The 27,678-nt window shown below is 42.0% G+C and overlaps 5 protein-coding genes across 11 annotated transcripts in view; 3 read left to right on the forward strand and 2 right to left on the reverse strand.

Moving 5' to 3' along the window:
* Positions 1-7,262, forward strand: part of LOC112457955 (carbonic anhydrase-related protein 10) — a 111,486-nt gene extending 104,224 nt beyond the window's left edge. For 4 of the 6 annotated variants that reach the window (XM_025021314.1, XM_025021330.1, XM_025021299.1 and 1 more), the window contains exons 2-10: positions 2,587-2,698; positions 3,217-3,267; positions 3,389-3,717; positions 3,967-4,062; positions 4,162-4,228; positions 4,989-5,143; positions 6,261-6,389; positions 6,465-6,510; positions 6,747-7,262. In XM_025021314.1, the coding sequence (XP_024877082.1) occupies positions 2,635-2,698; positions 3,217-3,267; positions 3,389-3,717; positions 3,967-4,062; positions 4,162-4,228; positions 4,989-5,143; positions 6,261-6,389; positions 6,465-6,510; positions 6,747-6,763 (954 nt within the window). In that variant the 5' untranslated portion in view covers positions 2,587-2,634 and the 3' untranslated portion in view covers positions 6,764-7,262. Of the gene's footprint in view, positions 1-14; positions 1,967-2,008; positions 2,433-2,586; positions 2,699-3,216; positions 3,268-3,388; positions 3,718-3,966; positions 4,063-4,161; positions 4,229-4,988; positions 5,144-6,260; positions 6,390-6,464; positions 6,511-6,746 lie in introns of those variants that run through there. The other 2 variants (XM_025021326.1, XM_025021319.1) reach the window with 2 other exon arrangements.
* A 991-nt stretch (positions 7,263-8,253) lies between these two features.
* On the forward strand, positions 8,254-15,271 carry LOC112457412 (leucine-rich repeat-containing protein 24-like). The gene is made up of 3 exons (XM_025020436.1): positions 8,254-9,968; positions 10,042-10,301; positions 10,845-15,271. The coding sequence occupies exon 3, from the start codon at positions 11,003-11,005 to the stop codon at positions 13,031-13,033; it is 2,031 nt and encodes a 676-aa protein (XP_024876204.1). The 5' UTR covers positions 8,254-9,968; positions 10,042-10,301; positions 10,845-11,002; the 3' UTR covers positions 13,034-15,271.
* Positions 15,272-15,643: 372 nt separating this feature from the next.
* Positions 15,644-19,497, reverse strand: LOC112457416 (CAPA peptides-like). 2 transcript variants are annotated; one of them, XM_025020448.1, is made up of 5 exons: positions 19,265-19,497; positions 18,453-18,494; positions 17,443-17,703; positions 16,727-16,876; positions 15,644-16,220 (listed from the first exon to the last, which is right to left on the reverse strand). In XM_025020448.1, exons 1-5 carry the CDS (start codon positions 19,323-19,325, stop codon positions 16,138-16,140), a joined length of 597 nt encoding a protein of 198 aa, XP_024876216.1. In that variant the 5' UTR covers positions 19,326-19,497; the 3' UTR covers positions 15,644-16,137. The 2 variants fall into 2 exon arrangements, with proteins under 2 accessions (XP_024876216.1, XP_024876225.1); XM_025020457.1 differs by lacking the exon at positions 18,453-18,494 and having other exon boundaries at positions 19,265-19,491.
* A 3,083-nt stretch (positions 19,498-22,580) lies between these two features.
* On the reverse strand, positions 22,581-24,583 carry LOC112457450 (WD repeat-containing protein 18). The gene has a single exon (XM_025020509.1). The coding sequence runs from the start codon at positions 24,081-24,083 to the stop codon at positions 22,815-22,817; it is 1,269 nt and encodes a 422-aa protein (XP_024876277.1). The 5' UTR covers positions 24,084-24,583; the 3' UTR covers positions 22,581-22,814.
* Positions 24,584-24,733: 150 nt separating this feature from the next.
* Positions 24,734-27,434, forward strand: LOC112457555. The gene is made up of 6 exons (XM_025020702.1): positions 24,734-25,276; positions 25,353-25,518; positions 25,597-25,814; positions 25,903-26,064; positions 26,347-26,525; positions 26,610-27,434. Exons 1-6 carry the CDS (start codon positions 25,167-25,169, stop codon positions 26,747-26,749), a joined length of 975 nt encoding a protein of 324 aa, XP_024876470.1. The 5' UTR covers positions 24,734-25,166; the 3' UTR covers positions 26,750-27,434.
* The last annotated feature ends 244 nt before the right edge of the window (positions 27,435-27,678 follow it).

Consider the following 27,678-nt stretch of genomic DNA (forward strand, 5'->3'; position numbering starts at 1 on the left):
AGAGAGAGAGAGAGAGAGAGAGAGAGAGAGAGAGAGAGAGAGAGAGACGATCGATATCCCCGGTGAGAAAGGTAGGACCGTTGCTGCCACGCTCTTCTCTCTGTGCGAACGAGACACCCACGTCGTCGAGATTACCACCGCGTTGTCTGGGATTCGGAACGCGCGGATGGAATGTTTGTTGCTCAGGATGGAGAAGCTCGCCGGCGCGGTGGGTACCGTCGTTCGATTAATCGATTAGCGGTGATAACAATTTGAGTTTGGCCATTCGCTCGGCCTGGAAACGCCGAAGCAACAAGAGACGAATGCTTGCGCTCTGGTTAATACGGTAAATCGATCAAGATTCCTCTACGCGCGTCGTTTCCCCGTAGGTCCGTCGGACCTTCACGAAATAACCAGTTGATCCCCTTTTGAGTCACCGAATAAAGTCCAACGGGGCTGAATGCGTAACAAGTGTCGTTTAATTATTTCGAACGATAGAGCGATAATTGGATGTTCTTTATGCACGAGTAAAGTGAATAATTAAATCGACCAAATTAGATTAAATGATGTCATAGCATAATATTTTTCTGATTATGAACGTGATATCTTACAAAGAAATTATACAATGTAATGATAAGTATAATTGTCATTGTTTTCAATAGTTACTGCCGAAAATAATATAGATAGGTTTTGTAAAATTGCATTTTCGTCAAAATTTGAGTAATCAATTTTGTATTTTGTTATTAGTATCAGTCGTATAATATATACAATGTTTTAGAAAAAACTAAGTTGTAACCGAAAAATCTACTTTTCCAAATATTACTGACGTTTCTCTCAATTCTGAATTATTTATCTGATAGAAATAAATATGATGATGATAAATTTAAAAAAATGTCATAGCATCAAATGACATGATGCTATGACATTTGAAAAATGCCATAACATCGTGTCATAATATCAAATTGCCAGTTTTAAAACATATCACTTTGAAAATTTAAACGATCGGCCGTTGAGATAAAAAAGCGTCAAATAATGGCGGTGATTAGAGAGAGCCGGTTTTATCGATGCAAGGATTGCTTTTAACCCAGATTAGTTTAATTCCCTTTCTCTATTTATATCATGGATGATTATAATATACCATAATATAGATAGGATATTATACAATATTTTTAACCGAGCAAAAAAGGATCAGTTTATTGTTAATTCTAATTTTAACTAATCCAATTGGTGTAAACAAACGGCTGCTATTTTCTCGTTGCACTCGTGTCTCCTCCCGACGAGAACCATGAGAATTCAACAGTGAACACGAACTTCTGGCGTTTTGGGAGAAAGTCCGTTTGTATCGGTCGATAGGCGACTAAAGCAGGATGAAGTGGCTACGTGCGAAGCACGATCGATGGGCGCGAAGGCTTGAGATATTTCAGCGGCGAGTTTCGATGCGCGATAAAAGTATCTATCTCGAAGACACATCGGCGAAGTCAAGGCGAGAGAGAGAGAGAGAGAGAGAGAGAGAGAGAGAGAGAGAGATGGAGGGAGGGATAGAAGGAGATAGGGAAGAAGAGAGAAAAAGAGAGAAAGTAGCGCGGCTGACGCGGCGACGACGAAGAGTGGCCACCCTTTGAAATTCACGAGCGCACGGAGAGCACGTACTCTCTCTTTCTCTCTCTTTCCCTGTCTATCTCTCTCTTTCTCTCCGGCAGGACTCTTCTTTTTCTTCTCTTTTTTTTTCTTCTTCGCGTGAACGGACGTGTGGAGATCCGATCGATCGATCGAAGCGAGCCGCGCACTCGAGTTTTCCCTGACCTAAGAATACACCGGCTCGAGTGCCGTGGAGGAACCCGGGGTGGAGTGGACTCCAGAATGGACCAGAGTGGGGGATCGAACGAGAAGAGAACCCCGCCCCCGTTTAAACGACGCCGGACAACGATGACTGCGGATTTTGTCTCTTCTTTCTTGCTCGCATTTGCTCGGACTTGCGCCACACTCGGTACTTTCTTTGTCGCTCGCGTTCCACGAGAATATCGCGATTAGCATTGCAAGAAAGAGAGAGAGAGAGAGAGAGAGAGAGAGAGCTTTTCCCTTGCTGAAGACAACGGATGACCGATCTGGTTTCGAACTCGTTGTAACGGCACGCCGATACGCGAGAATTCGCACGAACGACGATCGCTCGGCGAGTGTTATCGTGCCGCGCGATAACCCTCTCGTGCGGAACGAGCGTCGGAGATGCAAATTCGATGTCGATGTTCGTCGGCGACGGAGTTGTCGCGTTGCGTGACGCCGAGCGATTACTTAGATTAGAACCCGACGACGGCAGTTCGCGGATTTTCTTCTTCTTTTTTTTTCTTTTTTGGAGGGCGAGAGGGGGCGACGCAGTTGACGGATCAATTACGTTATCGCGGATCGTCAAGTTTCTCTCCCTCGAAAGTTATCGGGCTCGTCGGGGTCTCTCGTGGGTGGGTTCGCAGGCTGTTGAAGTTACCCGAGAGGGCGAAAGTCGCGACCTCCGCGGGCCTCGGAGAGGAGAGGCACGTGAGTGGGTGCGCGACACGCGAGCACTTTCGTGCCTAGCCAGTGAATCAACTGGTTCTCCTTTTCTCCGTGTCGCAGAAACGAGCCGAATGATGATCAATTGACGAAGACCGCGCAGCGCTAGGAATGGCCCCCTTCAGTTCCGTCTTCCTGGGTGTCTGGGGAGTGTTTGTTGTCATTTTGATAAAAGGTTCGTATGTCGAGCGCTGCTATGCGCTCTCTAATATTTTTCAACGCGCGATCTTACCCAAAAATATAGAAAAATCTTGAAAGTTTCGCAATCCTTTATATCGACTTCTCACAATATTATTTTTAACGCTTGCCGTAAAAATATCTTCTCTTTTTATCTGAAAACAGTATATTAAAATAAAACAATGTGTGTATAAAATCCGACGTATAAAATGTTATTTAATTTAGCTGATATTGTATTTTAATTCTGTTACATTCATATGCACCTAATTAAATTTTACGCCATTTTTATTAATTCATAGAATTGGATCATATTTCGATGAATAAGTAATGTCCGTGCTATTAGAAGCGATTATGAAGTCCGACATATTTACTTAATGCGATTCGATTTGCACAAAGAGTCCTTTGTCCCTTCCCTCGGCACGATACAATGCATTTGTGCAGCTCTCATAAAGTTATGCTGAATTATCGGATTTCTCATGGAGATTATATCGCTCGTTAATAACAAAACATTTGCAGAATCGACACCCGTTAGCTGGGAGGAATGGTGGACGTACGACGGTATCTCCGGTAAGCCATCCGAATCCGGTTGTTCTTATAAATTTCTCTCTCGATGTTGTTTTTTTTTGTCGACAATATTCCCTCTGTTATTTTTATATATATCTCCTTAAAAAATCCCTCAATCGCAAAGGTCCTGCCTTCTGGGGTCTCATCAACCCGGAATGGTGGCTCTGTAACAAAGGTCGAAGACAATCACCGGTCAATCTCGAGCCTACCCAACTGCTTTTCGACCCGAATTTACAACCGCTTCATCTCGACAAGCACAGAATCAACGGCGTACTGGCGAACACCGGCCACAGCGTCGTGTTCGCCGTGGAGAACGACACCCGTCATCCCGTCAACATTTCCGGCGGTCCGCTCAGTTATCGTTATCAGTTTCACGAGATTCATTTGCACTTCGGCGCCGACGATCGCATCGGCAGCGAGCACACCGTCGACGGACACGCATTTCCCGCCGAGGTACGGAAACGAATGGAGACAACAAACCCCTAAACAAAATATTTATAAAAAAAAAAGTACCGACATTCCTCGCGATCTTTTCAGTTTCCAACTTCAAAGCTTTTGTTTGTAGAAAATCAGGAATTTAATCCAAATTACATTCTCATTGATGCGTTAAGTAAAAGGATTGTACTGTTTTGTTGAAAAGACAAGAAAGTTCTTTAATCTTAAGTCTCTAAATACGTTTCAAAGCCCCTTTTGTTCTCGCAGCTTCAGATATTCGGCTTCAACTCGCAGCTCTACAACAACTTTTCGGACGCCCTGCACAAGGCGCAGGGAATCGTGGCGGTATCGCTCCTTTTGCAGGTACATGCCCAATCTCTCCCGTAGATGCCCTTATCACACGTCGAATAAAGATCGGAATGAGCGACACGTCATAGGCCGTCTCGATTTTTTTTTTTTCAGTTGGGCGACCTCTCGAACCCGGAGCTGAGAACGTTCACGCAGCAGCTGGATAAAATCAAATACGGAGGTGAGAGATTCGATAACGTAACGAATTCTGGGGTAACAGTGCGACGCGGGGGAGTAGCGATCAATTTAGCGAAAACGATAATCTAGTTTTAGCTGGCGAATTTTAGCCGCGCGAGTTTAAAAATTCTCAGGGAGTTCCCATATCAGTCAAGATTAGCATATCGAATGAATTAACGCGGGATATTATATTTCCTTTCATAACGACGGACGAATATATTTTTAAAATATCATTTTTCGCACCGATACCGAACAGCGATGTATTTAATTCAAATAACATTTTAACGAGGAATTATTCTCCGCAAATTAATAATTAATAAAGACTGAAACACACACACGCACATATGTATGCGTGTGTCCTTGCTTCTTCTTTCATCTTAAAAAATTTATGTCTTGATATAAAAATACAATTTGAATGAAAAAGTTGCAAGATTGATGTACCTTCGAAAGTTTGATGGCGGCATGCGTTATAACTTTCTAAAAACTTCGCGCGAGGTATTGTCGCCAACTTTTTCGAGAGAAGATAAATCGATAATTACCGTCATTCTTTAAGGGAGCGCGAGTGTTCCTTGACGTATGCAAATACGATCGAGCGGTATGCGCGATAACTTTAGCGATATACGTAACAATATACGTATCAGCTGTGTGTACCGGGGGCGTCGGGCGGCAATCGGGCAGTATAACACGCGTATACAACATCGCACGTGTATGCATACGTGTATACGTGAACGGAGTTGACGTTATCGATCGTATGAATTGCACAGGGCAGGCCATGGAAATTAAACGTTTCGGGGTGCGCGAACTTCTGCCGGACACGAAGCATTACATGACGTACGACGGCTCCACCACGATGCCGGCGTGTCACGAGACCACCACATGGATCATCCTCAACAAGCCTATATACATCACCAAGCAGCAGGCAAGTATCGCCCGTTGCCGGCTTTTATATAAAATGCATGCACACGCCTTCCCCTTCCCCCCCTCCCTCCCCGCAGTCGAGCGCGTTCGCGCGCGCGACGTGAAGTAAGGCGACCCCCCTCTCCCCACTCAATTATGCAATTCCGATCATTAAAAGGGACAGAGTCTTTGAAACATCGGAGGAACGCCGCGTGCTTCGCGAGTAGCTGAAGTAAGTTGCGAAATAAGGGTGGAAATGAGGCACTTACTAAGCTCGTATCTTGGAGCAATGCTATCATAAATCACACTCGACGGGTTTTACGGGAATCTCTAAGAAAAAAAACTGTATTTTATATTTACTCGTTTGTTCTGTCAAGCGTAAAATTGAAGGAGAGACATTTTGACTTTAAGAATAATGAATGAATCATTTATGTCATAACAATAATGGAAATGTATAAAATCTAATTATTTGCGATAATCTTGTTTTAATAATGCATAAAATATGCATATTGGCGAATACATAATTAATTCATCGAGTTGCAACTTGTTTTTCCTCAAGTTAATAAAGTAGGTGACTTTATTAATAGAATTGAGTTTTATAAGAGATCTTATATAAAAATAACTTCGCGTGATAAACGGCAAATGTTTGTTTATGATGTATAACTTGAGCAACTTTCCAGTCATATAATAATATTTGTGTTGATCGATCATGTATTTAAATTAGCTGTCCCATCAGACTTGCAAATATTGCTATTATTGATATCGATCGCATTCGGCGAGGCAATAAAATCACTTGCACCTCATACCATGTTATTCACTAACGAATATTGATTCGGATTAAGGATATTTTTATTTTTATCTTTTAAGCATAATATTTATATGATGGCCAAGCTTACTCGTGATCATAAATAAAAAATAAAAAAACAAATGCATAGTTAAATACAATTTTTTTATATAAATAAAATTATACTATATATTTATTTCAAAATATTATTTTAAATTATGTAACAGTATTTTTTTCTTTTTTCTTATTTTATATCACAAATCCACTGTAAAAAACCAATAACGAAAATATTAAACTCTATGTTATTTATATTACGTTTTATTTTATAATTCTTGCGTTTTCATAATTATTACAGCTGCACGCTCTGAGACAATTAATGCAAGGGGACGAAAAGCAGCCAAATGCACCACTTGCGAATAACTTTAGACCACCACAACCCCTTCATCATCGTCCCGTTCGGACGAACATTGATTTCAATGTTCAGGTGCGTCATAATAGCACAACACGTGTCTTCTCTATTAGAAGAATAATCGCGCTAATTTTTATACCATGTGTTTAGGGTCCGAAGAATTGTCCGACGATGAACAGGGACATATATTACAAAGGTATTAAACAAAATTAATCGCAGACTCTTAGACAGACATAAAAAATAGATTTAATATCTATATACATTCCAATCGTCGCAAAATTTTTAAAAATTGCCCACAATTTTTTTTATCTTTAATTATGGAAATTTTTACTGGTTTATCGATATAATCTTTTTGCTTAGAAACTGGCACAACTTATAAAAAAGCATATTTTTTCTCTAATTGTATTAAAATCTTATTATCTGCTTTTTCAGCCAATAGCTGGAAATAATACCCAGCACTGCCGTGAAATCGACATTCGCAGTAACTACGCTTCTCCCCGGAACGAGCTGGAACTTCGCTGTAAGGAAAAAAATTGACATATCAATTACAGGCGGGTGACGCCGGGTCACAAAAAAAAATTTACAGCAGATAGAACGCGCGAAGAAGACGACCGAAGACGCCACAGTTGAGGTCGAGATAAAAAAAAAAATGCTTCGTTGTACTTATTAGACGTGAATTGCCAAGTATGTTTCCAGTTAAATCAGAAGAAGAAAAACCAAATATACCTATAGATCACAAGTTAGACGAGATAAGCTAATCGTAAGATCTATTATTATATATATATCGGTAAACTATCGAAAAAAAGCTATGACTATCGTGGCCTGCGCGAGGGGTTGAGAGATGCAATTATATGTATAAAAATTCACGCGCAACGGAGAGCGCTATCGCGAGCAAAAGTTTATACTATATTCTTGTAATAAAAGCTTGAAAAAAAATGCAGAAAACGAGACGTTTCCCGGCGCCTTTGCTTGATTCTTTCTTCACCAACCAATTGCCGTTCTCATTCTGTGAAGGAATCGATTCTTTTCATCCTCATCGCGCGCCGCTCGCTAAATCTGTTGTCTAAAAACAATGGCTATTCATCGATATCCTGGAAATGTTTTGTAATAGAAGTTCGGAAGCGCGGAACAAGTCGCACTTTGACTAGCGCGATTGAGAGTTCCTCTATCATCTCTAACTAGTCCATTTCCTATTCTGCCATCTCTCCTTACTTCTCTCATGGATTTTGTTACCTAAACAATAGCTGTCTATTTATCTAGTTTTGATATTGTTGATAACTACGAAGCTATCCGTAAAGTAGTGATGCTACTGATAGGTCAGATCGAAGTCAAAGTTTGCAGGGACCTGAACTCGTGAGTGCGCCTAGTCGATAACGCAGAATCAGCGGGCAGAACCCGGTTAATCCTAGCTCGACGTTCAAAACGTAGCCTTAATGTCGCGGCGGTTCCGAAGGGAAAATCGATCTCTCCCTTGAACGAAGTAGCTGCGCCTGCACCAGTCAGACCATTATCAGTTTCCAGCGGATTCCGCGCTGTCGCGCCTCCATCGCCTCTGTCGTCCTTACTGCGACCGATTTCCGCTGAGGTACGTGAAGTAATCTTGGCGGAATTCTTGCCCTCGCGTGAGACGTGAGATCAAGGCGTAAAGAAGGGTCTCAAAGAATGTTGAAGGGGCAAGTGGGAAGGGGCTTGAATGTAGGGGAGGGAGGATATTACTATCATTGAACCGCTACCCAAAATTCGACGGTGCTGCCCGCAAACAGTTATGCGACTAGGAAACCGGAAAAGGTGAACGGCACACAACGGGGGTGGGTGCACTGAGAGGGCAAGAGAGAGAGAAAGAGAGAGGGGGGGACGCAAAGTGGGAAGGTTCGTGGAGGGGAAAAGGGTGAACGCAGGGGTGGAGGGTGGAAAACGGAGGGCGCAGAGGAGAGGGCGCCGCGTGCGCGAGAGAGGGACGGGTACGCGGATACAGATCCGTCGTGTCGGTGGCCGCTGCGGCAAATCTGCGGCTCTCCGCGGCCGATCGTCGAAAGACGGGGAAAGCGAGTGATCGAATCGGGATCAGGGCACCCGGCCTGGATTTGGGTGCCGGCCGCGCTTCTCGCGATCGTCCGATCGGTGTCGCCCGGAGTGTTTCTCTCGAGCAGATCCAAGACTCCGTTCCCTCCCGGATGCCGAGGGATGATGAGGTGCTCCGATGATGGAGCGATCTCCGCGCGATCTCTGTCACGTCCCTCGCGCAGTCCCTCGGCAGAGATCGAATTTGATCAGAGCGATTTGTGCGGACGCCCGTTGTCGCCGCGGCTCCGCCGGCACGGAGATTAATTGATCGGAGCGAAGAGAGGAAAGCGCGTTGGAGGACATCGATGTCAGTCGACGACCTCGTGGCGCAGGTGGGGGATGCCCTCCCGTAAGAGCGAATACGGAGAAGTTCACGGCGGAGAATACGCGCGTGGTGAGGAGAAACGTCGTCGAGTGCGTGCAGCGACGTCGGAACGCATCGCCATTTGTTTCGGAGGAGGAAAGAAGCGATAGAGCGTTCGGTCCTCCGTCTTCCGACGCCGAGGACAGTCGTGTCCGCGAAGATCGCTCGTCGTTCCCAATTGATCTCTCGGCGCGCGATCGCGGCGTTCGTCGTCAATCGGCGAAGTTTACGAGAAATCGCTGGACCGAGAAGCGGAAAGCTGCGGGAAGAACGGCTGCGCGACATGGAGTCGATGGAATTTCGAGGGTGTGAGAACACAGTGTACGCTCGTCTTTAAGGTCGGTGGGAGGCTGTAAGCGGTCCCGTGATTGGTTAAACGCGTCCGCGGGAATCTTTTTCGCCCTGTTACATGCGCTAATTCGCGTTTCACGAGGCGAGTTTACGTGCCTGAGGTAAACTGATGAGGGCCTGCGGTTGATGGCCGACCGACATTGCGTTCGTCAGGTCAGCCGAAGATCGGGCCGACACCGTGGGAGAAAGGGGGACAGGCGGAGGAGGGGGGCCGAGGGGGGATCAGTCCACCCCCTTCCCAGTTGATCGGCCCGAAGCTCGGCAATCGCGATCGACATCGCTTAATTCGCGCCGTGACAATCTTTACGAGCTAGATGGACTCTGGTAAACTGGAAACTATACCGCCACTGCCCGCCGCCAATTCGACGGGAAACTTTCGCCCAACTCAATTACACCGCAGCCGTGTCATATTCCGCGCCTGCGAAAGCCAACAGAAAGGTGACACCGACTTACTCTTTCGCCGCAACTAGGCTGCAGGCTCGTGTTCCATGAAAGGGCCAATCGTGATACTACGGACGCTTCTTCGCGATTAATTTATGATAAGTGTAGTAAGCCGCCTGGTGTGGATTACGACGCGCGCCGACGGAGAGGTGGACGGGGAGAGGGGGTGGGAAAGAGAGGGTTGTTAGTAGCCCCGTTAGCGGATTCAGCAATTAATATGGCGAGACAGGCATATTCTCGTCGTTGATTAATATGCTGACCGCATAGAGAGGAGCACCGAGGCAGGATTTAAAATTCATATCGCTCGCATAATCGATAGCTTGTCACGCGCGCTCTCTTGCTGATTTCAACTCCACTTATGTGAGCGGCATATTAAATAAACAGAGTCGTGCGATCGTCGCGGGAGACTCGTCCCGGTGTACCTCCCCACGCGAGTAAGTGTTCCACCGATTCCGGCGATAACGTTAAAAATAGGATTTATATAAGACTCGTATAATCTTCTTCCAGATTAAGTCGCGGCGGCAGTTATAAAGGAGAGTGGCTGGCTGGCTGGCTGGCTTAAGAACCGCGCGCGCGCTTATGGCGCTCACTTAATCAGGATGAGATCTGAGAATTCGCTGACAATGCTGCTGGTGCGACGGAACCCGGCGAACTGGTCTGCAAAATGAATACTCCTGAGGGAAACAATGGAAGCGTCCACGCGAGCATGACGGCCTTATTCGGTGTCGCGGACGGCACGCTTAGACGGCCAGAAACGAGACCTTCCAGTAAGACTGAGAAACTTTATACCCGTAATTCTGTTTTCTCCCTTTTGTTCCACTTGCGCGACATTGCCAGACGTTTCCATACATTCCGGAATCATCCGTTTTAAACAGCTATACGAACTTTCGTGCAAAAATATTAAGTTCTTGCATATAAAATTTGTCTTGCATATAAAATTACAGATTCGCTAGAAATCGAGGGTCGTGATGAACGATCGTTTCGTATTAGCTCTTTCCCGGCTCGAAACGATTCTTCTCTAATCTGTCGCGAGCTATCTATTATTCCAGCAATGTAATATTTCTTCTTTTATGCGCGACATCTTTTGTACGCCGACGTTCTATTCTTCCGCCTATATTAAATTCCTATTTTCCGGTAGTGATAGCAGTTCGCACTCGCCTCCTTCTTTCGTTCAAATTTGTCTAACGGTGATCAACGACGATAAATTCGAGCGCGAATCTTTGATGAGATGTCGCGACAACCACAAAGTATCGGATACACAAACAATCGATCACGAAGCAGTACGCTGATACGATGCTTTTGTTTTGCAGGTCGTCAGTGAAACGAAGAAGTGTCGTCGTCATCGTCATCGTCGTCGTCGTCGTCGCTCTGTTGCGGTGGAGCCAGCTGCCTGTTCTCGCCTCGAGGCGAGAAGAGGATCGGACGGGATCAGCAGATATCGGGTAGACACCGATAAAAGGACGGTGTTATGTTAGTGACAAGGCCTCACCCTCTAGGAGGGCGCATACTACTCGCCCTCTTCCTTTTAACGGGGTGTTTCGCCTTGCTGTCACGGGCGGCCGCCTTCCCGGACTGGACCGACTGTCCCGCGGTGTGCCGATGCAAGTGGACCTCCGGAAAGAAGTCCGCTCTGTGCCCGGACGCCGGCCTGACGTCGCTGCCGGCATCCCTCGACCCGGACATGCAAGTGCTCGACCTATCCGGCAACAGGATACCCGCTCTGCAAGCGGAGATATTCAAGCTAGCCGGCCTGGTGAATCTGCAGCGGGTGTTTCTGCGTAACGCCGGCATCCACAGTATCCACGCGGACTCTTTCAAAGACATGAGAATACTCATCGAGATCGATCTGTCGGACAATCACGTGACGGTCCTGGAGCCGAATACATTCCTCGGGAACGAGCGCTTGCGCGTTCTGATACTTAGCGGGAATCCGCTCGGTACTTTGCGTAATCTACAGTTTCCTATGCTGCAACATCTGCGGAATCTGGAGCTGCAGCGGTGCTCTTTAACCGAGGTACACGGACAGGCTTTCGCCCAGCTAGCCGGTTTGGAATTCTTAAAGTTGGACACTAACAAACTAGAGTATTTGGAAGCCCCGGTGATATCCGGCTTGTCTCGGTTGAAAACCTTAACGCTGGATGGCAATCAGTGGAGATGCGATTGCAGACTGCGAGATTTCCGCACCTGGCTTATCCCCGACACACCCAGCAAGCTCTACTCCGCACCGCAGATCTGTTCAAATCCACCAAGACTGCAAGGCCGCAGGTGGGAGGACGTGAAAGCTACGGAATTCGCCTGCGAGCCAAAAGTATTCGTTCTGGCGAGCAGCATACAGGAGGAGACCAATGGTAATCTCAGTCTGGCGTGTCGAACGAGCGGCGATCCCGAGCCAGAAGTTTGGTGGCAACTAAACGGCGGACCGGTCAATGCTACGAAATCGACTGATCAACCTTACATGGGGACTCTCGTTGTTTACACAACGTCCGAGGCCGCGATACCTTCCAACGACAAGTCTGCGTCCAGAACAGTCGCGGACCGATGGAGCAATCTGACCGTTTACAATGCCAGCGACAGCGATGCCGGCGAATACGCCTGTTTTGCGAAGAATATCGCCGGTCTCGCGCGAGACGCGGTCAACGTGGCGATACCTCGCGTCTACACGGCCCCGACTCTCTCCCAGAGCGACAACTGGCTGCTTTGGGTGAGTCTGGCCGGAGGCGGCGCGGCCGCCGCGTGTGCTTCCATCTCGGCCATACTGCTGGTTCTTTGTTTGTGCGGCGGAAGTCGACGGCAGAGCAAACGCGAGAAAGTGAAGCTGCAGAGCAGCGGCAGTTTCGGCGACCAGGAGAAGAAGCTGCTGGATCTGTCCGTGACCACCACGACGCCCGGCAACAGCAACGACCGCGGCAGCAATCACGACAGCCTCGGCGAGGCGTGCAGCACCGGTGACCTCGAGCTGGCGGAGCGCGGCTCCATTTGCGACCCGATGGCCGCGGCCGCGGTCACCGTCGAACGATTGCGACCCGCGGACAGCTCGGTGAACGCCATTCGCGCGGTCCCGTGCGCGGCCGCCGCCGGGGTATTTCCGCCCCCACCGCCGGAATTTACCACCGGTGTCCTGCCAGCCGGGATCTTCGGCAACATCTTTATCTCCGTGTCGCTGCCGCAGGATGCGTCATCGGAGCGCTGCTACCCGGACCTCCTCGATATCCCCGTCCACGCGGTCAGCGGCACCACGGCCACCGTGTCGGCCAGCAGCAAGACCGCGGCCTTGTCGTCAGCGGCGATCAACGTTTCTAGCTTCGCCACGCTGCCGCGCCGAGCCTTACGCTCCGCCGAGGTCGCCGTCGGCTCGCCTTACGACAATATGGGGCCGCGCATCACGGCAAACGGCAGTTCAGCGTTCTCGCTGACGGACATGACGGATCTGGACCTGCGGCTGTCGCCGCCGCCACCGCCGCGGATCATTCAACCGCCGCACGAGTTCGTTTCCCTCTAAAGCAGCAACCTTCCTCCCACGCCGCCATTGATTTCGTAATCGATAATATTCCGCTAATGGCGTTATCCCAACATACTGCGGAGCAGTATGATGCGGAGCAATATAATATCCATTATCGGCCGGGTATTATTGGATAACAACAATTAGCGCGCGGTAATATTAACCGCGTCAGGAATATCGCTCACCGATCGACTCCTCGAGAATGCACGCGAATCGCTTCGAACGGGTGATCCGTATACGCTCCTCGGTGGAGTTTCAAAAATATGTCCAATCATTCACGTGTCGCAAATTTAACAGTGACATCAAATTAGAATCACATTGATTGAGGACTTTTGATCCCGGCGTTATGCATTCGCTGGATCATTAAAATGGACATTAAAGATTTTGCAGCGTCAAATATTGATCGCAACTCTAGACTGCCATTTATATCAAATCAAAATTTCGAAATATCATTTATTTATAAAGATAAGTTACATAATATTTTAGCAATTAAAAGTTTTATCGTTAAATGTCAATATTAATTGTGTCGCTTTTTATGCATCTAATCTCTATTTGTTATATAAATTATATAAAAGACGATATCAAACTCAATCAAACATCTGAGTAATAATCAAATGCAGATATAACTTGAATATTTAAAAGACATCGTAAAAGTGTCTTTGATATTTTTTCATCATCTTCTGGATTTCCGTACTGCGTTTAGAAAAATATAATGAGTATAGCATATCTCTAAGTAACTTCTCGAGTATTTCATTATACATTGACACAAGAAATATGTAAACAATTTCCAGGAAATGGTCAACATATGTCGATGTACAATGGGTGTTTTCCATTCACATAATTTATAGTCTACTTGTCTCGATTTAAATTAGCATAAATACGATAAATGGAAAAAGTTATCACGCGCGGAAATTAGTGCACTTGTATACACAATATGTATAATGTTTCGAGCAACTTTTAAAATGCAGAAAATTAATTAAATTTTATAATAATGATATAATAGCAAATTGCTTTATAATTCCAATTGTATTTTAAATTTATTTATATACACTCGATTTAATTATACTCGAAACATATATAATATTTATAAAATTCAATCAAAGGGCTTGCGAACTAGCTGGATGTTTGTGCTACCATAATATATTTCGAACAATAAAAATAATAACAAACGTTTCGGCCATAACGTTATATTAAGCGAACACTCTACTAATTGTTTATAATATTTATTTTGTTTTTTGTAATTTAACAAATTTTTAGATTTTTTAAACAGATAAGTGAAGATTATTTGCTAATAACATGATTATTGACAAGTTGTCGGAATATAATCGTTTAGGTCTCCTTTTTCCCTTTCCTTCATCTTCACTATCAACAGAATTAGTGCGAGTCGATTCGTGACATGGACTAAATGGGAAGCAAAAATGACAGCTCGGACGAAGTCTTGTTAATTGATTTCTATTACTGAATGGAAAGCACTCATTTTTGGTTGGCCACTTCGCAGATCGCATGAGTAGGTAGTTATCAGCGGGTAGCTGGACACCCCCTTGGGAAAACGACGAGAGAATGTAGTCGTGATTAGACATCTCCCGCGGGTGCAGTCGACATGGTTCTTCCCATGCAGCGCGAATGCGGAGAAAGCGCCGAGAGAGAAAATCGATATCACACCGTGTCGCGGTCGGCGTGTCACCGAGATTAGTATACGGAGCGTTCGATCGAGGGGCTGATATCGGCCACGATTGTCCGACCTATCGAATATCTGTCTGTCTATGCTTGTCTGCCTGCCTTGCCCGCTTGTCCGGCCAGCAGCTGCCCGCGGCCGCTTGCGCCCCACAATGAATGCGTGTGAATGATTGACGGGATGCGTGATGAGGAAACCTCTTAGGATCTAAGTCTCTTCTAGTCTGCTAACAATAACCCCTTCCCCGCGAAGCGAGGCGAGACTGTTTGTATATATTTCACAACTACTTCTTCAAGACGAATGGACCTTCGATTAGCGCGAGCGAATCGGCCGCGTCTCCATTATCTTCCCCTTCCATTCATTCTCCAAAGTGTATCACTAGTTTGTTACATATTCTCTACGTGTGTACATATTTGTTATTACATCACACACACATACACACACATTCGTGTACTCCGCGCGACCTGGACGTTGTAAAATCGAGCGCGCGCGCATGCCGGCGCGTTATACACGGAAATATTCATTATAAACACTTTGTCAATTAATAAAATCATTGAATTTTACATACATCTAGTTACTGTTGTGTATTGTGTCTCATTACGTTCGTTGTGCACTCTGTGTGCGAAAATGATGTATGGGTAACCGTATTATATTCATCGGCGTGTAAATCACATTTTTTCAAAGGAAAAATCAACGCAAGTATTGAAAATTGGAACAATATGGCATTGTTTTTCTGTACCCAATTTATACGCTAACAATAAAACGGAACTAGGAGGATTGTTTTTTTCCTATAAGACTTTACCTGTAATATATATATAATTGGCCACGGTTTTTATTATGTATTAAAAGTATTGTACCAAATTTCAATTACCACTAGCAGTAGAATCTGTTTGTAAATTGTAAGTTGTTATATGTAATCAAGTAATCATGAGAAATCAAAACACACCATTTTTAATTGAGTTTTTCAAAAAATATGTACAAAACAGATCACCAATTAGCTCAGCGTGATGTAAATCAAATTTTTATTTCCACTCTCCATTATTTTCATATAAAAACGAACATTAAATTGAGTATCTCGGGATAGAAATCTGGGTAGAATAGCATGCCGAGTCACATCAAGATCGGGCCGCTTTTCGCCAGGGCTTCAAGCAGCTCCGAGAATTTCTATTTCGTGACGATACAAGGCGAGAGGATTGCATGTAAGATTATAAACTGCAGTATTTAAGTGTAGATTATGTATTGTGTTGCATAACTTGCGTACAAAGTGCAAGGATAAGGTGGGTCGCCTATGCAAATAGGGGAAAAACAATCAGAAGCACCGCACGTTAACGTTCCTGACGTATTTGACAGTAAGTTCCTTCCATTGCCTCTCGAGTCAACGTCCGTCAAATCCGCGAGGCGCGAATCGTGATCAGAGAGATGGGGCAAGTTACAGGAAACCCGCAGCGTCGTGCTCATTCTCGCGACCCAGTCTCGGAGTGTACCCTCCTTGACCTTGACTATTTCGAGAACCTGAAAAGAGATCAATCACGTGACAGAGCGGAAAAATCGCACGTGGACCGTCTAAAATTTCTCGCACTTAAGGATTAATGAAGCAGTGACGCTCACACGAGACGCGTTTCTTTATGGAAAAAGCAATTCGCATAATGTCAAAGAACGAACATGACGTCGTGCATGACAGTCGATATCTATTCGACATAGCGACGTGTCCCGAGTATTCCGAGAGAATATATTTAATTTAGCGATAATAATGTGATCAATACCGTCTGTAACATTTAAAGAAGTGTTCATTATTGCGAACGTACTGTTAGTCTTTTAAACAATGCATATATAGGGTTGAGAGACAAAAATTTCAATATTTCAATTTTAACAAAATCAATTTAAGGAACAATTGATTATTTTCATAAATTTTAAATCGCAAATTGCGTTAATAAATCACGGTCTAACTTGAATCAATGGTTTAATTAACATTTTCATATAATGAAGGGTAAGTGGAAATAGGATCCTTTTATTCATACCTCGTAAAATAGAGTAGTACGATCGAGGCTCGTCGATTTTTTGTGCGAAACGAAGATCCTTGTATCCGTGTACGTGATCGGGCATTAACCAGGAGGCGTCTTTCTGAATTTTATCAGCATGTTTAAATGCCATCGGTCTCTCCGCATAGTCTGCATAAAGGAGTTAACAAATGAATTCCCATTTGACAAAAAATATGTCTACATATATATTTCGTTGCATGCGCTTTATTTAAAAACGATAAACGAGATCCTGAGGCGAGATCATTCGCCGCGAGCGTCTCGTTCAAATCAACTCGTTAAAAACTGCGATCGCATGCGCGCATGCCACATAATGCTGCATTGTTTCGTACATATGTATACGTTCGTGCTCGTATTTTTCCATAAATTTTATTCAATCCGGTAAAAGCCGTTTTAATTAATAACGGCATCGCGCGGATATTGATCTGACGTGAAATGCATTAAACGTTTATTCTACGGTAACATCGGTGCATCCGACGTTTGCATGCTAAAATATATTTTGCGGCAATATCGTCAAGCTTCCAATTTATACTTAAAAAAAAATTCGTTGTTAATAATATTATTAAAGTTATTCCTATAAATTCTAGTAATTCTCGTTTATAAGATTATTTCTTCCCGATAATCTTCATATGAAATAATTCTTAAAGGTTCAATATACTTTGTAATATTTTGAAATTTTCTTATAAAACTCCCCACACCTTCGTAATCAAGATTTAAGAGAACTTCGGGCTCCATGTCGCGTGCAATGTAGAACTCGATGTCAGCGTCGGCCGGTAAATCGTGAAATCGATTCAAATTGCCCAAGCTCGATTCATCGGATCGTCCGACTCTGGGCTTATGTATTATTCCGAAAGTACGCTCCGTTTTAGGAAAGCTCGGTATTTCCGAATTTCGGCCAATTCTCGGATACGCCACCAATCCGGCAGATCGTCTATCGTTGATTTTCAATTTCTGGCCCTCTGAAATGTAAAGCGAGACTGACCGATTAGAACATATCTATCGTTCGAAATTATTTTGCTGCTTTTTCTTCGAAAAGTATATAATAATCTTTTCTCCTTCCTGTGCTAACAATCAATTATCCAAGTCACTTTCTCATTACGCAAATAATACAATAATGTGTAAAAGTATAAAAAAGGAGACACTACAATTATTATTTTACCGGCGAATAAATTATTTTCACAATCAATTCATACAATAACTAAAGCGAAATATTTTGTGCGTGTGCTTTTATACATATATGTGCTTCTCACTAAAAAGCATTTAAAAATAATATTTCATATAAAAGATAAAAAATATTATAAATGTGTGAAATATATTAAAAATTATTGGAAGTGTAAATGACAATATTAAAAAAAACAAATATTTATATTCTTTATTAAAAGTTCAAATAAAAATTTAATAATTTAAATATAAATATATTTGAATAAAGATGTAATTACTAAGTATTTATAATTAAAAAAAAAATAGATGTCACAATCAGCAACACGTTCAAGCGTCACAAGAAGTTAAAAGACGTCTGAAATACATTAAACAAAAATGTAAAAGAGTAAGAACATCCTTTTGATTGTGACAGTAGTTAGAACGTTTGTGTGTATGTGTGTGTTTAATATTTATGTATAAAACAATAAGAAAAATTAGTCATAAAAACTTATATCAAAAAAATGCTACAAAATTATGAAAGTATGCGACACTCATGCGAGTTTCTTGCCTCTGGTGGATTCGTAGTGCTGGCCGATCGAGCATCTGGCAACTGCAAAATAAATAGGACGTCGTCGACGTTTTTCCATCAAAAGTCGGACATCATAATCCCTAACAATTTAATCTACACTCGCACTCGTGGCGCTTAACGATTTCCTGCGGGAATTCAGTATAATACTTTTCTTTTTTCGACGCTACGGCTTTTTTGCACTTTAATTCCCCGTCCTATTTCATTTTTTACTTCGCGTTGGGAACTGCTGCGTCCAAGTTGCTGTTTGGCCTCAATGAGAATGAATTATCTAACATATTATTCGCAAGAGAATAAAAACTGTGACTTTTAATATTAGATCAGAAGTTTTCTGCTGTCGCTCATTTTTTTTTTCATTTACAATTTCTATGATATCAATCATTTTTAATGACAATTTGACACTGAATCGACTGTTTCTACAATTTCTATATATATTTCTATATATTTAGCTATTTTGAATTAAGGTTCGAGTTAAAATCCGAATTTAGTATCCGGACCAGGTGAATCGATTTTGTCGGTTAATTTAAGCTGATCTTAATTTATCAAGACGCTTTAACTTTTAATTATGTAACTTATAAAAGTAATTAGCTAATATTATAAAAAGTTGTATTATATAAAGATTCAGTAACTTTAATCAAAAAATCAAGTTTGAAAATTTTGATATAAAAAACAATGTTTCTCCAGATTCTTCTATTAAAATGTGCGACTTAATGGGGCCAAACGTTAATGACTAAAGGTCAAAAGAGGAAATATTTTTTTTTAAATTAATTGCAAAATTCGCGATATTGACTTACGATTTAGCGACGTAGAAAATGCCAGAAGGATCACGAAGATAAAAAACCAGTTGTCCTGCATTTCTATGACTCCCGGTGATCGAAATTCTAAGTAGCGATGATGTGAAGCTTAGAATCGCACCGACACTGAATGCCTCCTGTTACCCGACGTCCGATTTTATACCTTGCGCCTCTCCACCCGATCACGGAGTTGCCACCCCACAGTTCAAACCCCTTGTCGCAGAGCGTCCGCGTGTGTCCTCTCACCCCTACTCCTTGCGAGACCAATGTATTTTTCGCAAGAGCGTCCCGTTGGCGCACATTATATATGTATAATTGTATAATATATATGCGTTTATGCACATATATCCGTGCATATGTACATGTATATATATATATATATATATATATATATATATATATATATATTTTATTATACATAATGTGCGCTATATCGAGATGCTCTCTTTTTCACGATCTGCATAACACGCCATTAAATCTTTTCCAAGTAAAAAATCAATATTGTCTCAATCTCATCAATCTCATAATTTCGAAATCCAAAACGAGAATAATCAGAAATTATTTATTTAACCCTTCAGTGAGCGCGTGAAAATTTGAAACGTAAAAGGGTACGTAGGGTGTAAATTACACCTCACATTTTTTATGCTTATAAATATTAAACCAATTAATATTTTTTGTTTTCTGTTTAATATTGTTCATTGTTGCACATATCTTAAAATATATATTAAAACAGGTTGAAACTTTAATTTTAATGTTTTTTCGATAATAATCGGTTCTGTATCGAAATAAATCTAGAACACTCGTTAGGAAAAAAAACCTGGGGTGTAAAATACACTCCACGCGCTCGCTGGAAGGTTAATAGCAGAATTTACAAAACGCAAAATTATTGTCTCATAAAGACAATGAGCCGATTTGCTTCATCAAATATAAAGACACAATCAGCAGGTACCAAAATAATACTTATAAAGTAAAAAAAGTAATAAGGTAAAATAAATAATATGGCGAAGACTCTTATAGATAATGATAATAATAATAATAATAATATTAATTGAATTATTATAAATTCTTATTTGATAAATACACTGCGGCCGTTTTAAAATTGGCAAAATAATAAGATTTCGTCGGAAGCAGCTTTTCAGTAATTTCGATGTAATTTTATTTTATAGCATTAATTATTATAAAAATGATTAGTATTACGGTATTACATTTACAACACTATTTTGACAATCATCTTGATTGGTCTTACATATGACATAAAATTATAAAATATGAATGGCATATGTAAAGATATGGGATACATGAAAATATAAAAAATACATTCTACATTACAAGGATATTTTCATGCGAGAGAACGAGCAAATTTTTTTCATACCGACTAATAAAGTCCATCTTGTTTTTGTCAATGTAGTATATAGTATTTACAACATTTCTGATCTCCGAAAACTTTTCGTTGACACGTGTCTCATATATGTATATAGCAATCGCTACTTTATACACAGTCGTATTGAAGATATATATTATTAATTTTCACGACACGGTCGATTTTGATATAGCACGTGCGGACCCTCAGGGTCCTATTTATTAAAAAAAAAGTATTGATCCTTAGACGCACTTTCAAATATTCCAGCTAAAACGCCGCATGCGTCAAATGCGTCAATTACCGAGATTACAGTAATTCGGTCGATGCCGACGTAGGTGTAAAAAGAGGCCGCATTACGATGATGTGGGATAATATATAGATTTATAAACGCGTGATAAGATTATCGCGCGACAGATTATGATGCATTATCGTGCGTGACATTTTCTCGACACGTTTTCCCGATCTTCCCGTCTCAGGATAATCTCCCTAACGTGTGTGAACGTTCTCGCAATGCTTTTTCGCGCTATTTCTGCAACATCCGGTCACGTTGGGTATATCTGACTCGACGGAGAAATGGAACATGGTTCTTCAAAAATGAATGGAAAAAATGTCAAACGGCAAAGCCAATTTACCCCTACGAAGATTAGGAATTTATAACTTTAGGTAGGGCGTAAATAATTTAATTTATGTGCGTATTGCCTTCTCAGAACTGACACGTGTAAACGATGATAAAAAATATATATATATTAAATTACACAGAGGTGATAAATTAATTTCTCGAAAAATTCTTTATACACAGAAAAATTATTCCGTGAGAATTTTTCTCGGGAAAATTTATTTCGCTTTATGAAGAATTTTTCGAAGATAAATGAAAAATCAATTTACTAACAGTATGAGAAACAAAAAGATTAATTCTGATCGTTCTGCAGTTTATTGTAGTTTCGAACGAAATTGTGAGCGTCATTCATCGGTTTTATTATCTAATGTCTGTCTTCTGGAAAAATAAATAAAAGCATGGTGCGACTGATACGCCTAACATTTGCGAAGTCACGACATACCGGAAAATTAGATGAACTGATGGCTTATTGTCTCGTGTGCGAAGATTCCGGTCTCGCAGTTTAATTTATCCGCGATGGACTGCTAGTGAGCGTTTCATTTGTATGCGCATAACGACTCATTTAAATATAAAGGAGCGTCGATGAGGATCGTATCTAACGTTTATCACCAGCTTACAATTTAATTAATTGTACACACGTGTATCCTCATACACATACACGGATATGAATAGGGGCAGATATGGTGACATGCGACATGTGTTTAGTGAATTTATTTCGAGCGAAGAAAGTGGTGCAGATTGAGCTTTTCAAAGATTTAGAAGCTTTAAATTTTTTTTTTATTTTTTTTATAGGATTGCGCGTTTTATCAGCAGCTAACTTTTTACATCACTACAAAAGAAAAAGGAAAATGCCGAAGAGATGGCGAAGAACAATATTGCTCTACCGTGCCGATGGTTCATCGAACATTGCAGGAAACAAAGTATCTCTTCGAGCTTGGCAATAAAATGTTATTTTCCCCAATGCCTTAATTTTGTGGCGCATCAATAAAGGATTAAATTATAATATCGTATTTTAAGTGGGTTGATGAAGAATAGCTTCTTGGCGGATCGTTCGTCAGAGATATTAATTTCCGGTCTAGTATTAATTAATACGGGTAATTAGCTACATCCTTTGCAGATAATAATAGGAAAACGTAAATATCTCGTAAAATTAATTTGGATTATTTAATTTAAAATAGATTTTCTTAATCTATATTTGAGTAAATCTATAAATATTTAAGTATTTCTTTTAAAAAGTTATAAAAAGCATAGTACAGATGGTAAATAATAAAATCTATCCATTTATTGTTGGAAACATAAAACAATTTATAAATAAAAAATATTTTCAGGTAAAAAACAATGTTTTAATTTGTATTTTTAAATCTTTTTTATTACAATTTGTAAGCTATTGCATATATCTTTCAACGAAATAAAACCTATTTTCATAGAAAGAAAGTCGTGTCTAATATCATCCTTATATTATCCTATACATATATTTTACAAAACAAATTAAAATTTCAGTCTCGTAGAAAAAAAATATATGAAATCACGCGATCCAATGTTTCCACTATTAATCGATTATCTTTAAGATGTGTTTAGGACTTTAGGATATGCGTGACGCAGTACTTATATAGGCTGGCATTCATATTCTTTAACTTCTGAATCTCTTTCTGCAGATCCTCCAACTTCTTCGTCTCCTCCGACCCTCGAGAATCGCCGCTGCCTTCCGCATAGGACTCGAAGTTCAAGATCTCCGCCGGGTTTCGTCCTCTGGCGACGACCTCGACGACGCTCTCCTTACCACCGTCGTCCGACGTCCTCTGCAGATTGTGCACCTGCAAGCGCGGTTTGAGAAAAGGGGCGCGAAAATTGTCGAATCCCCTGGCGAAGAAGGCGGCGGTGACCGGTCCCTTGTGCTGGAACGTCCTGAGCACCTGCCGGCTGGCAATGTCCCAGATATGGGCCGCACCGTCGGTCGATCCGGACAGCAGAGTGGAGCAGTCCAGGGATACCGACAGGGCGGTCACGTTCGACTTGTGCGCTTTAAACACAGAGCTCTCTTCGTCCTCGTCCACGTTGCTCGAGCTCACCATAACGTGATGCTCGACACCGCGCGGCGGCTCGTGCAGATTACACAGGAATATCTCGCCGGTCGTGCAGCCGACGAAGAGCTCGCTTTCGCGGTCGTTGACGGTGACCGCGGTGAGCGGCGCGTCGAACACCACCGAGAGCAGGAGAGCTCCGCTGCCGAGCTCGTAGACGTTCGCCGTTCGGTCCAGCGAGACCGTGTACAATCTCGCGCGGGCGTCACCGTGGCCGAAGTGCAGGTCCCTGACCGGCAAGCTATGGTTGGAGAACGCGTGAACGGGGGAACAACGCGCGTCGTTGAGCGCGCTGTAGAGCGACCACACGAACACCAGGCCGTCCTCGCCGGCGCTGGCGAACAATGAACCGTCCCTCGTGGTGGCCAGACAGGTGACGGTTTGGTAGTGCTTGGCTAGATTGGCCAGCAGCCTGCCGTTGCACGTCTGCCAGACGAACAGCTTCTCGCCCACGGAAGCGATTATGTAGGAGCCGTTCGGCGTGCAGGCCAAGGCGTTGACCCTGCCCGGCGTGGTCAGTCGGACGTTGGGCAGGGGCGTCGGGTTGTTCAGCGGCCAGATGTGTATACGAGGCCGCGTGGCGTCCGCGCCCAACACGTAGCTGTCGCTCAGAAGCTGAAGGCTCCGATGTCCCAGCGCCGTCGCTTGCTTGTACACGGACAGCAGGGAACCGTTCCGGGGATCCCACACCGCGGCGCTCCAGCTCTCCCCCGTCGCGTCGCTCGTCAGGATCACTTCTTTCGCGTCGGTTACTCGGTGCATCTTGGAGAGAGCCTTGCAGTTCTTACGACACCACGCTACACGTACCGTACTGTATCAAATGTCGATTACGGCCGGCTGAAGCCGACTCTGTCATTTCTTTCTTCTTCTTTCACGAATGTCAGTCGTTACTTGGGCGATGTCGTCACTCCTTCGAGTTGTCTTCAATTAGATTTTCCAACTGCGCCTGTTAACAATACGAACCGGTATGAGCACACTGAGCACGTGGTAATATGAGTAGGTTAGGTCGCGCAGATATTTAATTCAGATGGAGCTACTGCACTACTACCTCGGTATGGCAGAGCGACAACCGGCCGCCGGCGTATTGTGTCTGTCGGTCACAATCGGAATAGTTTAGATTATTTTAGAGAATACTTCAACTCTTCTATTGAAAGAATAGTGAAAAATACTGAAGATTACGAAACAAGGACAAGAAAAAATTACTTTATATTTTCGGTTGTTCGATTTATTCCCTTTGTTTTTCCAAGTGACTCTTATAAAAATCGAGATACCGAGCCTTGAAGTTTCAACTTTTACTAAATTTTGGTAAAAATTGAAACTTTGAGGCTCAGTATCTTGATTTTTATACCCCAAGAGGTACTGAAATTTATACCACGCATAAAGCACACCTAAATTAACGTATATTCACAGTTTCGAGAAAATCTAGAGAACTTCGATTTTCTCTAGCATAAGGACCGGTGTGAACGTCCTTCTTTTCAATCGCTTTCAAAATAGTACACAACACTAACAGTGTCACGTGACATCTCTAGGATTTCGAAATTTTGTGTGTGTGTGTGTGTGTGTGTGTTGTGTGTATATTTTTTATGTGTGCTTACTTGCTCAGTCGGTTTCAAATCCCGTAATCTCTTGCAAAAACGTCGAAGGGGGAAGGAGAATTGATTGAAAAGTGATCTCTTAATTAATAACACTGCGTGTCCGTGTAAAAACCGATCGCGTTTTATTATTTACCACGCAATTCGACTCCGAATTCGACCGTTAGGTTATGTCATGATTACGTCGATTCTCTGATCGTTTTCACTTAGCCAAAACCTATCGAGGATCTCTTCCTAGCGTCTCCACTTGCTCATGGGATTTATTGATGATGAATTGCAAGAAGTATCACAGCTTTGCCACAATGTCGTCGACGGAAGCCGCCTCGTCTCTTGCGTGCGGAGCATGGTCCGCGTCGAAATAACGTAAGAAAACTCCACCTCGAGCTAACGTCAAAAATCGCTTCTCAACATTGTTATCTGCGATTTGTTTATCTTGCAGAAAGACACCGTTCAAGCAACTTGTTGTGTGCATTCAGTTCCAAGAGGATTATCCCGCATCGCCGTTGTTCGTCGAGTTAAAGAGTAAAACTCTGTCCGCGAAGTTGCTCGATGGATTAGCAGGGGTCTGCGAAAAGGAGTGCAAGCGTTTCTTGAATAAAGCACAGGTTTATACTTGGACTTATGTATAGCAAACATCTATGTTAAAAATTTACATTTTGTACCAAAAGTTCTTGCACTTGCAGATCTTGCCAGTTTTGAAGTTTATCAGGAATTTCATCGAGGAGAATCCTCTCATCTGCTGCTACGAGGAAATATCAACTCTGAAAAAGCTTTTAGGGGATAAGGATGAGTTAAAGTTGAAGCAGAAGAATTCTTCCATTAATTTAACACTGCACCAAAATTTGTATCATTTTAAGGCCAAGCTTGAAGTGCCGGATAATTATCCCACCAGTTGTGTGACGTATGTTCAGTGTTTTTCTACAAAATTAACGCAGTCGTAACAAATTAATATCCAATGTGACGAACTTACATCGTGTGTTTGTTTGCAGTTTTGGTGATGTTGATACAAATTTTCCACCGCTGTTCAATCGCTATCTAATTGGACAAGGAAGGGAATTAGCAAGGCGATGTGTCGATCCACCATTGAGGAAGCAACAAAAGCCGTTTACACCGTCACCATCATTAAACACAGTTGTTTCTTTTCTCATAAAGTAATTTTTTTTCTCTTGCCTAAGCATATTTTTAGCTGTTATGGCCAGTTTACAATGAGTCGTTAGTCGGATGTCGGAAGAGAGTCGAAAGAAATAGTCATAAGCGTAATATTATATGGCCAAATGCCATCTCTTACGATCACCGTTTACAGACTTCCGATTGCCTTATGATACGCTTACGACTATTTCTTTCGACTCTCTTCCGACATCCGACTAACGACCAACGACTCATTGTAGACTGGCCATTACAGTTCTTTTTAATTTTATTATGTTTTAATTTAGGAGTGTGAAAGCCTTTCCACTGGAACCCTGTCAACGCTGCAAAGTAACGTGCTTGCCAACGAATCCAGAAGAGGTTGTAACCGACGAAAATGCGGATTTCCACGCCGAAAGACTTTACTGTGGTCATCTCTTCCATTTAAAATGTCTCGTGACATACATGAAGACTCCGCCATTCCATGGTAAAAATAAAATTTTTATTTAGACATCAAATTATATTATGAAACAATAGAGAAAACATTCTTTTTATTATTTTGTTGTTGTAGGGGGTAAGAAATGTCCGAGTTGCGGTCAACGCGTTTATCACGACAAATGGGGATTATCTGATAAACTGGCAGAAGACCGTTGGGCCCATCATGAAGCACGAATGAGGGAGTTGACGGAAGTTGAAGACTTTTTCAACTAATACACTCGCAAACTTGGGGAATGAGTTTCACGACAAACTTACTGGAAGTGCTATATATAAATATGAAGTTCTATATATATAAAGTATGGCAACTAATATTTTGAGCGAAAAAAACGCCAACTAAGATTGAAAAAAAGAAATCCATCTTCAAAATAATAATACTATTTTTTCACAATAATATGTAAAAGATATAAATTTCTGGGTCGAACGTTTCTCAAGCACGGAGATTAAAAAAAAACTGTAGGTAAACAATATATTTTGGTGAATGTCATCAAATTAGAGTTGTCTTAAGTAATTAGTGTTTCACAAAGGAATACATCCGATTTAAATGATATTGAAAGCTGGTTGAAAGCGTCACTACTACTTTCATTACTACTAATATTATTTTTTCACAAACTTGTATGATATTTGTCATATCTGCAAGAAAAGGGACAAGAAACATTGAAAGAAACATTGTAAAGAAAAAATACTTTTTTAAATACTTATCCAAAATAGGGAAACTTATCAATTTTTAAATGTCAAAAATTTATATTTTTGAATCAAGAAATCGAAGATGAAACAGTATCACTATATACAGTAAATGGGCATTAACTAGGGCTTAGTCGATAAGAATATCTCTTTGGTGGGTACATCAAGATTATTTTGCTTCATGTAAAAGCAATAATTATACATGTACAGTAATGTACACGCATGTGTTTCCAATTTTTTTCCCCTTTTTAAATAGAAAATTATCTCAGGATTATTTACTAATTTTTATGATATTTTATCGGATCGGATAGTGATTTATATCTGGAAATTCTTTATAGGAGAATTAATATTCCTTTATTAGAAAATCTATCTTTAAATGATACAATTAAAAGCGGAATGATTTTAATAATAAAAATGTTAAAAAGACACAGATATTAGGAAATAATACACATATAATTCTT

This window comes from Temnothorax curvispinosus, unplaced genomic scaffold, assembly GCF_003070985.1.
Source record: "Temnothorax curvispinosus isolate PA1 unplaced genomic scaffold, ASM307098v1 QBEX01000740.1, whole genome shotgun sequence".
In the NCBI taxonomy this organism is placed as follows: domain Eukaryota; kingdom Metazoa; phylum Arthropoda; class Insecta; order Hymenoptera; family Formicidae; genus Temnothorax; species Temnothorax curvispinosus.

What these genes read in the sequence shown, in the direction of transcription:
- LOC112457412 (XM_025020436.1), top strand. Translation starts at nt 11,003, where the DNA reads ATGTTAGTGACAAGGCCTCACCCTCTAGGAGGGCGCATACTACTCGCC.
- LOC112457450 (XM_025020509.1), bottom strand. Translation starts at nt 24,083, where the DNA reads ATGCACCGAGTAACCGACGCGAAAGAAGTGATCCTGACGAGCGACGCG.
- LOC112457416 (XM_025020448.1), bottom strand. Translation starts at nt 19,325, where the DNA reads ATGCAGGACAACTGGTTTTTTATCTTCGTGATCCTTCTGGCATTTTCT. An exon ending in ATTTTCTACGTCGCTAAATC is followed by an intron (nt 18,495 to 19,264) that starts GTAAGTCAATAT and finishes TTTATTTTGCAG; the next exon opens with TTGCCAGATGCTCGATCGGC. An exon ending in CTTAAATCTTGATTACGAAG is followed by an intron (nt 16,877 to 17,442) that starts GTGTGGGGAGTT and finishes TCCTTTATGCAG; the next exon opens with ACTATGCGGAGAGACCGATG.
- LOC112457555 (XM_025020702.1), top strand. Translation starts at nt 25,167, where the DNA reads ATGGGATTTATTGATGATGAATTGCAAGAAGTATCACAGCTTTGCCAC. An exon ending in ATGGTCCGCGTCGAAATAAC is followed by an intron (nt 25,277 to 25,352) that starts GTAAGAAAACTC and finishes TTTATCTTGCAG; the next exon opens with AAAGACACCGTTCAAGCAAC. An exon ending in TATCCCACCAGTTGTGTGAC is followed by an intron (nt 25,815 to 25,902) that starts GTATGTTCAGTG and finishes GTTTGTTTGCAG; the next exon opens with TTTTGGTGATGTTGATACAA.